General features: G+C 49.8%; 1 protein-coding gene across 1 annotated transcript in view; it reads left to right on the top strand.

Moving 5' to 3' along the window:
• The window catches only part of ARID1B (AT-rich interaction domain 1B), a gene marked incomplete at its 3' end in the record, with an annotated part of 355,694 nt that overhangs the window by 312,573 nt on the left and 30,835 nt on the right, over positions 1–12,286 (top strand). Inside the window, exon 9 of the mRNA XM_084228519.1 lies at positions 6,031–6,176. Within this exon, the coding sequence (XP_084084645.1) occupies positions 6,031–6,176 (146 nt within the window). The remainder of the gene's footprint in view (positions 1–6,030; positions 6,177–12,286) is intronic.

Raw genomic sequence — 12,286 nt, forward strand, 5'->3', positions numbered from 1 at the left:
TCTCCTTAAACCCAGGGGTTTCACCCTCCCTTCTGCAGACACACCTATTTGCATTGTGCTTGGCAGGTGATGGTTGGCATTTTTTAGCAATAAAGTGTTTTTAAAGTGTGCACTGATCACCAGATCACAGCAGGGTGTGAACGTGGCCTGTGTGCACAGGGAAGCCGCGACTCAGACTCTGCTGTGCTGCAACTGCCTGGAGGGAGCCTGGGTGCTGCTGAGGTGGCCACACCTTGTCCCTGTGAAGGGCCAGCCTGCTCCAAAGGCAGGCTTCCCATCACTAGAAAGGAGGACCCCTCCTCATGAAGGCATCAGGGCCTTTTCTTAATGGTATGCTGTCAAGATCCATTTTTAAAAGCTAAGATCTTCAATAAAAGCAGTTCAGTTAGGACCTTTTTTTTTTTTTTTTTTTTTTTTTTTTTTGCGGGACATCAGCAGAAACCGATCTCTCTTTTACAGCAGATCTCATTTTCACCAGATCAGGGTCCTATGCTGGTGATCAGAGGCCTGTGCCCGACCTCACAAGGTCTCAGGATCACGTCTTGCAAGGAAGAGACAGATGGGGGTCTCTGCTGCCCTGTGGCTGTGCACACCCTGCCCTGCAGGCACTGGAGGTGCCGGGGTGCCAGCACGGGAGTCTGTTGCGGTATCTTCAGGAGGACTTTTATGCTCGTCTCTGTACAGTTGCCAATAAACACTCCATAATACGGGAGCAATGGACTTAAGCCAAAATCAACACTGAGACAAATAGAACATTCTTAGTTATCAATTACCAAGATTCAAGCAGCCAGACAGTGCACTTTTCACACCCTGACAGGGAAATCTCTCGCTCAAAACCCTTGAACTTTGGTTGTTCTCCTGTTTGCTCTGAGAGAAGGTGGAGATCAGCTGCTTTAGGAACAACTGGACCTGGTGCCTGCATGGAGGCGCAGAGGAAGCGCCAGTTCTGGAAGTTGCTCCCAAAGGCCTTCAGCAGGGAGTGCCTGAGGCAGAACAGGCCCTGCGGAGCCCCTAAGACATCTGCCTGTGGTGACTGCCACTGGGCAGTGTTGCCGAAGCATCCAGGGTGGATCGGGCAGCATCCCCAGTGCTGGGCAGCAGCAGGCAGAGACCAGCAGCAACACGAGGACCTGTTGCTGAAACTTACCCGCCAACTGCGTGTCCATGTCAGACTAGTCCCTAGAATAGGCCGACAAAGAGACCACTGCCCTTCGGTCCAGTGCTTTCATAGGGCTGTTGAAAAGCAACATCCCCCTCTGCCCATTCTTAAAGGAAAAAATAAAATGTCATCTATTACCATAGGACTTGGGGAGTTAGTAACTTAGAGCTGGACAACCGTCGCCGGGCTGCTGGCCTTGTGCAGTGGAGTCTGTGGCAGCTTCCTCCGCAGCTGCCTCATGGCTGTCAGTCCACAGGACAGACAGACAGAAGGTCTCGGGGAGAAGACAGGAACTGCGCTCCTGCCCCTCCCGCCTCTTTCCTGAAACACCCATCTTGGCCACTGATTGTAACTATCAAGTAAATGGAAGGCATTTCTCATTAATTTTAGTGATTTTTAGCAGGGCTCCCTGAGTAATAAGAGATGCAATCGGCTTTTAAAAAATAGCTTGGGTTGTGTGGTTTAACAGGAATCTACAGTTTTTTAAATCAGTCACACTTCGGTTTGTTCCTTGTATTTGGTTTAATGATATAAATGCCACTTCACCTTCACAGGATTGATTCCGAGCTAGAGTGACTGGCTTCTTGAAATTAGAACATTTTGCCACCAGAATTGCGAATGCATTTGCTGCTATAGGCGTGCTGATGGATTAGCCACGCCAAAAGCAGGCTCAGGCTTGGCGGCTTTCTTTGTTGTGATTGTGTTGTTCCAAGGCCCTGTGTAATGTTTTCCCTCTTAAGATATTAGATGAAGTGCTCTTAGCCAAGTCTCCTTCCTGGCTTTGTGGCCCGGTCACTGGCCCACTTAGGCTGGCAGTGGGCTGTGCCAGAGCTGTGGACAGTGTGGGAAGGGCCCAGGTGTGTGAAACTTTAACACAGGGCATCCCAAGTGATGTTAGGGCACCATAGAGGGTAAACTCTGCTGGCATTGGGCTTCTCACATTTTCAGGTTCTGATCACTGTTGGATTTAAGCACAAAGCACCCCGAATTTCCATGCTAACTAAGTCATTCATCTTGTCACTGAGCAGTCTTGTCCAGCTCCATCACTCAAACTCCATCTACAGGACAGTCTGCCTGGACCTGTCTCCCGGGCAGCCACGCACAGCTTGGCAAGCACGCCTGCACCACGTCCCGCTCACCAGGAGCCGCACGGCACTCCAGGGGCTTCAGCGGGCATACTGAGCTCGTGCGAAGGGAGCCTCTCCATGTGGCATCATCTTCTGTGTGAAGCCCCCTCTCCTGTCCATCCATTGCCAAGATGTGCCCACAGTGGTGACTGCTTCAAAGACAAAGCCTTAGTGTGCCTTTGTGACACCAACACCATACACAGCCTTTGTCTTATTTTAAATTTTGTCACTGAAACTGTTCACTGAAATACGAGGTACTTAGGAATATGTCTTTGCTCTTTATACTGATGATGCTTTATTCAAGCCATCGTGGGAAGCTGGAGTCTCTCGCTGCCTTCACTGTGGACATCAGAAATGCTCACTTAAAACCGACGTCAGCTTCTCCGCCCACCCCCACCCCAGCCCGTTGTCGGCAGACGAAAGTGTAGTATGTGAGAAATCACCAAAGTGAAGGAACAGAACATTTTTTCTTGCAAAAAGGAAAAATGGCTTGTGTGGGCATGTGGGCCGCCAAGCAGAGTGAGGAGCACTCTGGGAAGTGCACCTACGCCTCCCCTTCTCGTTCTCACGCTGATGACCTGGTTGGGCACAGGTCACCGCTCGTGAACACATCTAGTCCCATCCGGAGACCAATTTAGAAATGAAGTTCCTCTGGCTATTCCTCAGGCTGGCGTGTTCAGACCCCTGCCCCCACACCCTCTCTGACAGAGGGCGCAGGCCGGGGGCCCCACCGCCAAGGCAGCACCCTGGCCTCTGGGCACCACCTTCCAGGAGCTCCCAGGGTGCAAGAAAGTGGCTACCTCGTGGTGTAGCAACAAACCATTGTTTTTAAGTGTCAATAAATTCCTGCCCGAGGCAATGCTGGGTGTTGCAGGCCCTCAAGGTGGCATTAGGTCCAGCTGTGATTTGTGACAAAAACTTGCAGCATCTGTAGATGCACTAGAAGCCACAGCCCCGAAATTCACACCCAAGTGTCTGGGGACACTTTGCTCTTCCAAGTGTGGCTGGCCTGTGGGAGGGTCTGACGTTGCAAGTATTTCCCTGTTTTCAGTTTATATTCCTTCCGGCTTTTGCAACCAAGCTTTCATTTCCTTTGGACAAAAAGACTGTGAGTGGTGATTTAGCTCTTGGAGCTACTGGTTCTGTGTAGAACCTTCCAGATTTGCGGTGGTCAGGCAGGCAGGAGCCGCCTCTGGAGAGTAACCAGCTGCTTCTGAGGGTGTGTAGTCCCAGTAATGGGAGTCAGCTTGGCTGGAGAAGCATTTGTGGGCAACACAGAAATCCTCTTCTGCCAGCAGCACCGGGCAAAAGTCGGGGGTCCTCAGCTTAGAGGGGTGACCACCTTCTGTTTCCTCCCACAATGCAAATTCTCTCAGTCTCCAGAATCCAGCAGAGCACACGGAAAGTGCTTTCCAGGGTCAGAGCGATTTGCTTGCAGACCCAATGGCAGCAGACGGTGGGGGCTCGGGCTGGCTCTGTAACCAGGCTTAGCCATGGGCCTTATGACCAGCGACACGTCTGACGTGGGGGGTGTTTGCGAGCCTCTATAATGTGCTCTTGTGATGGAGGGTGGACAGGGTTGACTTTGGGGGATCACAGAGCAGGCATAGGTGGCACCTTGGAGGTTATCTCATCTGACCCCCGCCTCCTGGACTCGCTCTGGCTCTCTTTCCACCTTAGTCACAAGGCAAGTGTGCATGACTGTTTCATGATCGAGTTAGCTATAATCGGTGTGAAACTGAGTTGTGCTGCTGTGTGCCAGCAGTCGCCTAGGATTCCTGGGTGTGAGCTCAGAAGGATGGCAGAGCACCTCTGTAAGCATCAGTTCAGTCACTGGACAGAACTGTTGATAGGGTCATGGACTCTGTTCCTCCCCAGGGAGCACAGCACCCAGAGGAGCCTGGACGAAAGCGTGAACAGCGTGCACCAAAGACAGTCCTGTGCCAGGCGTGGGTGGGGGAGGCAAGCCTTGGGGTGGGGGCAAAGATGGGAGCCACCGGACTTGGATGAAGGACCAGTTCCAGTGGGCTGTCACTCAGAATCATCTCCTTTGTTAGGGGTGCTCTTGCTGTGATGGCTCCACTAAGAAATGGAGAGAGCCATTCCCAACAGGGGCCACTTGTTTGCCTAGGAAACAGTAAGAGAAATGCTAAATTGCCTTTCATTTGAATAATAACACTCAGAAGTCACCTGGGATTCGTGGGTGAGTGCCAGCAGTCTGCCCGCTGACATGCAGGCCCTGCCCAGCAATGTACTTAGGAGTATTTGACTTACAGGTTCTGGGTGATCTGGCTCCATTCTCAGTGACCACAGTGGCAGGGGGAGACTGCTTCTGCAAGATGTTCTTATTCAAAGTGGAACCTCAGTGAGCTGAGAATTAAAGGCAGAAGTGGCATTTTCAGCCTTCTAGAATATTCTCTCCAAGCTATGGTTGAGTGCTGATTTGCACAGAATTTTTCCAAATCGTCTAAGGGGGGGAATCACTCAGACCTTTGAAATTTGGGATTTTCAACTGGTCCATGTTTGAGCTTTTTCCATCAGAGAGAAAGTTGAATCCACTGAAACTAGCTGTATGAAAGCAACGGTTTTTTATGACTTATGTTAATCATTTAAATCTTTTAAATAATCTGTAAGAAAATTTTACTGTTAGACATTAAGAACCACCAAATGAGTTGAGTAGATCCACAGGGGTTGTAATCATATTAATTTGGAACAGATAAATGAAGGACCTGGGGATTTTACCCCTCCTATTAGCTTTAGTCCTAAGAGTAAACATTAGCAGCCAAAACTCTGAGAAGTTTTTTAAAGGTTTATTATTTACATAATAAAAGCTTGACTGCAGCAGTGGAACCTTTTAAAGATGTTGTCACATTGCCATCATCTTTCTTTTTGCCTTGTGATTTTCCTAGGAGAATTAAACGACCGTTTAAATCTCTGTCCCCCTCATTACCAGCAGTTAGAGAAATGACATTGTGTGACAGTTGTCTCCTTCACATCAAAGAATACCCTTCTCCTCTTTGCAAGAGTGAAGAGAAGTTTGTCCTTCACCCAGGGTAGACACAAAGCTAACAAACCTTAGCTCGAAAAGATGAACTTCATGAGCCTGTGGGGTGGGGAGCGGGGGTTTCTGAGCCTGTTCCGGACAGTAACCTCCAGTCTCAGCTCCTCCTTCCTGTCACACAGCTCTGCTGAAGAAGTAGGAGTCCGAGGTTTTCTGTGTCAAATACCAGGGAAATCCATGACACCCGTCACATAAACCACAGGACTGAAGGCAGCCAGCCCCCAGATGTTTCTCCTATATTCTTTATATCAGCAAATTTAGGTGAAAAAAATAATTGATAACTTTCCCACACGTCCAGTTGTTTTCATTTCTTGTGTTTTTTGACGTGAAGATACGTAAAGATATGAGCGTTAAAAAAATGATTTTTAACCATGAGAAATTAATTTTGCTTGCTTTTGTAATTCCTGTTCTTATTTCAAGTTCCCCCTCTCTTGCTTATATAGTCCTCTCTATAAATCATAACCTGGGTCACTTGACATGACTGAAAAAATGTGATTTATTTGTGAAGTTTGTTATTTGGAATGTGTATGAAGTACCTAGCGGTGGAGCTCAGCCTGCCTCCCCAGAAGCCAGTTACTGGGGCAGACATGAGGGTAGCGCCCACCCCGCCTCACCGCGTCACTTGACACGCTGCCAGCCCAGCTGCGCCCATACATCGACGCGTGTGCTTTCTCTCCATCCAGGCAAGGCAGTTTTTCCGGCATGAATCCGAGTGGACTTATGGCTTCCAGCTCTCCCTACAGCCAGCCCATGAACAACAGCTCTGGGCTGATGAACACCCAGGCGCCCCCCTACAGCATGACGCCCAATATGGTGAACAGCTCAACAGGTAACTTGGCAGCCCTGTGCCCCGGCTGTCCACCTCTGCCCTTCCACCCCCGAGGCTCATACCCCTGAACTTACAAAAACAAGTCCAGAAGTCAGACCATTTGGTGAAAAGGGGGTGGGGGGAGACAACTTTCCTGATACTCGGGAGCTTGACCGTTTCGACACCTGAGGATTACGCTACATTTCTAAACTCTTTTTACTCATTCTGTTTGCACAGTATGTGGCCGTGTCTCCAGCATCATTGGCAGGGCCTGCTAGATGTACACATGAAGGGCTCTTTATCTTTGGGGATATTCAGGATTATTGGAAGACCCCACCCAAAAAGAGCCTGTACTGTTTCAAATAGTGGTGCCTATTGAAAGTGCCATTTCCGAGCAAATTACTGAAGGGCAGAGCCTGGGTGCTGGTGCGGGAAAATGAAATGTAAACATGAGACCAGCTGCCCCATAAGTACTGTGTGCGGACTGTGTCTGTGAAGATTTTCCATGCTGTCGTGAATGAATTTTTGGAAACTTTATGACGTGTAATATTTTCAAACTACGCTTTAATCTCAACAACTGCACTCTGGCAGGACCCGATCTGCTGAGTGCAATGAGAGTGTCCTGTCACCTTGGGCCCTGGACCACCACCTCATGTTCCCTCGCGACCCAAAGAGAAAGCGCTGTTTCCGTAACCCCATAACCTGTGACGGGGCAGGGTCTGCTCCGCCCTGCGGTGCTCTGTCCGCTTAGAAGGACCTGCTAGGGTGAGGGTATGGGGATCTCTGGTCCCTTCCCCCCACCTCCACCGCCTCCCCTGCCTCATACCCACTCCCCCTGGACAGGCCTCCGGACAGGCTGCTGTCTGGCAGGACGGACGGACCGTGAGGGGCTGGGCATGAGTCCGTCTGAGAGTCCACTTTGGTGGTTTTCTAGGGTCTAATATAATAGGATCTCCCCCCGCTACTTCTCATAAGTGGCTTGTGAAATAAAAACTGGGGTGAAAATGAAGGTTCTTATATCAAATAATCTTAGGGTAAGCAGGTGCCCGCTCACATTCACCAGGTGGGTGCTTTTACCATTGAAGATGAGAAGCACAAAGCCCTCAACCAGTCTGTCGGCTCAAAGCTGCAGAGCCACCAGCAGAGTCTGTGGGCCAGGACCCTGGGCTGTCTGTCCACCTGGGTGACCGGGGCCCTGGCCCACAGCGTGTGCTCACCGCCTGTCAGCAACTCTCATCCCCTCGCCTTCCTTTGGACCCCAGAGCCACAAAAATAACCAGCTAACAAACAGTTGGCGCTGTGCCCTGCCTAAGAAGATTCATGTATTCCTAAGGAATAACCAGTTTAATGGAGACTCACAGAGAGGGCTTCTTTTCATTGTTATTACTACTTAGACAATTTGGCTGTCCGTTACTTCATACAGTAGAAATCTGTTCAGTGAAAGGCCGTTTATCCTCACGGTTTCTTGGATCAGCAAGTAGTAGGTTTTTTCACTGCATTGTGCATTTTGAAATATTGAAGTTTCAGTAATTTAAACATTTATCAAATTTTCTTCTCCACATCCATGGGATTTTATTTCAGTTGCTAAGTCAGATGAGACCACAGACCGCAGTCACACAGCACGTGCAGGGCCTGTGGATGCGTGGGTTTGCTGCATGTCTCGATAGCTCCAGTGACCTTGCAGTTATGTCGCAATCTCTGTGGGCGACAGGAGCGTCCTGGAGGAGCCCAACACAGCCCAGGGTGGGTCCTGTGAGGCTCATGCCCTGAAGGTACACCCTGGACTTTCTAGAACTGGCCAAATGGCCTGTATCTCTATGCTGATCTGCAGTTTGGACCCATGGAGATAAACCAGCAGGGCCAACAGCAGAGTGTTGCCCTCATAGGGACACTCTTGAAGAGTGGAGGTGACACAGGAGGGCCGGGCGGCGGCGGGACTTCTGAACATCAGTTGGTAACTTAGGCAACTGACGCTCCGCAGCCTCGTGGCTGAGTTCACACAGATGGTGTAGACGGTGGATGTGGCCACCAGTTCTTCATTTAAAGGCAGGGCGAGTGGGAGTGGAGCGTGGGAAAATTTTTCCCCTCCAAAGGAGTGCTCTTAAACAAATCATTTGGATTACAAGATTAGAATGACCTGTTACTGTGGGCAAAATTGTATCACATGTGACATTGTTAAATGCGCCCTTAGATACAACACTTGTGTGGTTAATCACAGTGTCCTTATTTCTGTCTACTTCTATGTTTATTGGCCTTATATTTGTCTGCATATAAACCATTTTAGGGAAGAGACCTGAATTCCAAAAACTGCCTCTACCATCTGGGCTTGGTTTGCCCCCCAGGAGTCACTGTACAAAACGCAGCGCACTTCCAGCAACTTAAGCTTAATAGTGAGTGAGGAGCCAGCCCCTCTGCCCAGAGCCCCGCCCAGCCCACCAGTGAATCTGCCAGCCTGACTGCTCGGTCAGATCATGGCGACCTGTTAACCACCTGCCTGTGGGGCCCCGAGCTGCAGCAACCAGCCTGCCTGCCCCGGTTTCCACAACTTGCTTCAATGTTCTCCAAAATCAGGCACCACCTCAGAGTGGCCAGGAAAACCATAGGCTCCTGATGCCCCCCACCCCGCGCCAGAAATTCAAAGCAGCCCAGGAATCTGCATTCCCCGCCGGCTGGGATGACTTGGTGCACGTGTGCTCACGCTCTGGACCCCCAATTTGTATGTGTCTCGCCAAACAGCCTCCCGACAGGCCTGCTGCCTGGTCGCTTTGTGTAGCACTTGCTGTTCCCCATGAGAATTTGCCGTTGGGAGATTAAAATATAGATTTACAAGAGTATGCCTAGAATATCAATCTACCAGATGGTGACTGTTTCCTGTCTGGAGACTTCAGTTTCCTTCGCTGACGGTGTGCCGGCGAAGAAGCCATAGAGCCCGTTGGGTTCTCATTTGCTTAGTCACTAAAAATTAATGATATTAGGTGAATTGCTGCCCTCCCCCCAAAAATGTAAGGACTTGATAAATTGTGAAAGCCCAGCCTCTTAAAACTGGGAGCGGTGTAGACTGAGCTTCTGCCCCACAACTTGGCAGCTGCTGGCTTCGTGCATGGCGGGGACCTGGCGGGAGCCCCCGCGGCAGGAGAGCTGAGCGCCTGCGCAGCCGCGAGGTGCGCCCGCCTGCTGGTGTTGCTGGGAGCTTGTTCCTTGGGCCTGACCATAAGGAGTCGGGGCGCCCAGTGAAATCACAGGTGCATGCACCTCACCAGCGCTGCCTCTGGAGGTTGTCAGCGGGGACAATTTGGGACGTGTTCCAGGCCTCGGCGACCCCGTGAGACGGGATCTCCTGAGCTTTTCCTTCGTGTGCTGTGTCAACGGTGGTCTTCGTGGCTTTGCTGCGTATGGAGATAGTCGTGAACATCTGCAGACCCACCCACGTCGTAGGCACCTTGTGTTCTCAAAAGCAAGGAACAAAATAGAGAGTAGTGTATTATTGACCATGAAAAGGAAAGAACCGTGTTTCTGGTCTCACTTTGCTGTCTTCTGGGAATGATTTTGCAGCCTTGTAGGGAGGGGGTCAGGAAAGGAAGCTGGAAGAGGAGGGCGGAAGGCTGGATTCAGCTCCCTCACGCCACTTGATCTTTATGAACGTCTTCCACCCCGTGTGGAATCGCTGCCTGAGGCCCTCGCCCCAGGCTTGCATTGAGAACTCATTCCTCGGAGAAGTGTTTCTCAGTTCTTCCGCCCATTTTTTGACTGGGTCGTTTGCCTTGTTTTTGTATCAGTCCCTTACCAGTTGTGTGGTTTGCCAGTAGTTTCTACTCAGCAATCAAAAAAGAGAAACTCCTGCCATTTGCAGGAACCTGGGTGGAGCTGGAAGGGATTATGCTCAGTGAAGTAAGTCAGAAAGAAAAAGGAAAATATGGAACGTCCCACTTATAGGTGGAATATAGGGAAACCAAACAGAGAGTCAGTAAAAAGACAAAACTTGCAAGCTGACCATAGGTCTGCTCGGCAGGGGAGGTGGGGGAGAGGGGTCAAAACGGGAGGGAGGAGCCCAAAGGACAGTGGTCATGGTCAGAGGCTGTGGTGGTGGGAGAACTACAGAGACGTCTGAGGGGAGAAGTCACACACTATCCAAAAATGAGCAACAAAGTAAGAAAATAAAAATAATAAAATTTATATGCGTAGCTAGAAAGAAGGAACTCATTCCAGCGCTTAAATTTCAGTGGAAAAGCCAGAGGCCAGTGCTTGCAAGCCAGTTACAGCCCTCCCTGCAGCCTCGACTCCTCCCTGCTCTTTGCCTGTCTGCCCTTTACAGACTGGGGGGTCAGGAGGAGAGCGCCCCGCCTGGGTTTAACATGTGCCGGTCCTGGCGGTCCTGGCAGTGGTCCTTCGCTCCCGGGAAAAGAGGGGAAAGTGAAGCCCCTGGAGCCCCTGGCTCTGGAGGCACCTGGCTCCTCGCAGTGTCCCCTGAGAATTCTGCGAAGACGTTAAAAATAAGCTTTTCAGAAAAAGGAAGAGGAGCAGGCACAGTCCTTCAAGATCCATTTAGTTATTTAAAAAAATGTCAGTTTTCCGGCAGGAGTACCAAAAAAACAATGACTCTAGATTCTATCCTTATTTATGTCTCAAAATCATGTATCAGTGCATCTTTGACAGTGTTTGGACTTGCATGCTCCAAATGCCCATGTTAAAATGTGTAACAGAATAAGGAAGTTTGGAGAATTTCAAACCAACATACATGCTTTATGTTCCTCTAAGTCTGATTTTTAATCAGTGTAAATTATCATTAATTAGACTAATACACATTGACCTAGATCTTCATGCACAAACATTACTTTTGCATGGATTAACACGTTTAATATATAAACTAGGCTGTGACTGTTACTGTTTTGCAAAACTAATGTTTAGGCATAATTTATTATAAATACGGACAAAACCGTTGCTTCTGACTTTGGAGCATCAGGGTGACAAGAAATCAGGCCGGTGATTTTGCCACTGTCTCTGGAACGATGCGACGGCCATCGGTGCCTCTGGACACACGGAGAATAGGCAGCCCCTCTTTCCACGCACATCCTGCCTCCTTCCTCGTCTCTTCTCCGTAGTGTACAGACTCACTAATTCAGAGCGCACTGGACCCTGGAGAGGAAGCAGCGCGGAGCCGTCCGCTGCTGGAGCAGGCGGGCTTCTTGGTGTGATCTCTCTCAGCTGCTGTTTTGAGGTTTCACACATTCACAAAAATAACAGCATTTTTAGCTGATCCCAATAGATTTTTCCCTTGCAGCTGCATCACTTGAAAAAGCTTTTTGTTCCAGTTCTTAAAATCTAAGTATTGAAAGTAATTTGAAAAAAAGAAAAACACCCCAATTATGATTTGTGTGTGTGGTGATGACTTTAAGGGCTGACGGGGCTGCACATGGGCTTTGAAAAGCCAGCCCACAGCCGTGCAGACAGCGGGGTGCGCGCGCGCTGGAGCGTGCGGGGTAAACTCCTGGGCACGTGCGGGGGAGGCTTTTTTGGCAAGGCCTCTGGTCTCAACCTGCAGCGATGCTAACGATATTAGCAAATTAGCACCACCGAGCTTGCCAGCGAATTCGCCAGAGCCCAGCTCACCCTCTCGCTGCTGTAATTAAAACTAATTATTTTCTAAAACATAGTAATACATGAATATGTGCAATAATCATTTTGTAGTGGGCGATCTGCGCAGCCTTTGTTAAAGCTGCTCGCTCCCTTTCCTGGCACAGTAGGCCGCCTGTGCCTCTGGCGGGCCAGCGCTTTGGTTTGCAGAGTGTAAAATGGGTCGTGTTCCTAAGATCTCGGGGCTGTTTCCTTTAGAAATGGGAAGGTTTTTGTGGTCTTCACACACCCACAAGGCTCATGAATCTCTCCCCTCTCCCTGCCGCGCTTCCCTCGCTCATCACACATCTGTGTGCCTCGAGCTCCCAGCCCAGGGCTGTGCAGATGGTCTTTACAGGGGGCTTCTGTGCAAATTCAGCTGTTATCCCCTGGATAGCTGTGCTGGTCCCCTACCAGAGCCTGGTTCTTCTTCCTTTAGAAGCAAATCTGAACCCTCATCTGGACTTGAAAAATGTTCACTAGTTTTGCAACAAATGTGTATAGGTCAGTTGTTGTTTGGC

The sequence above is a fragment of the Talpa europaea genome (genome assembly GCF_964194135.1).
Source record: "Talpa europaea genome assembly, chromosome: 2".
In the NCBI taxonomy this organism is placed as follows: Eukaryota; Metazoa; Chordata; class Mammalia; order Eulipotyphla; family Talpidae; genus Talpa; species Talpa europaea.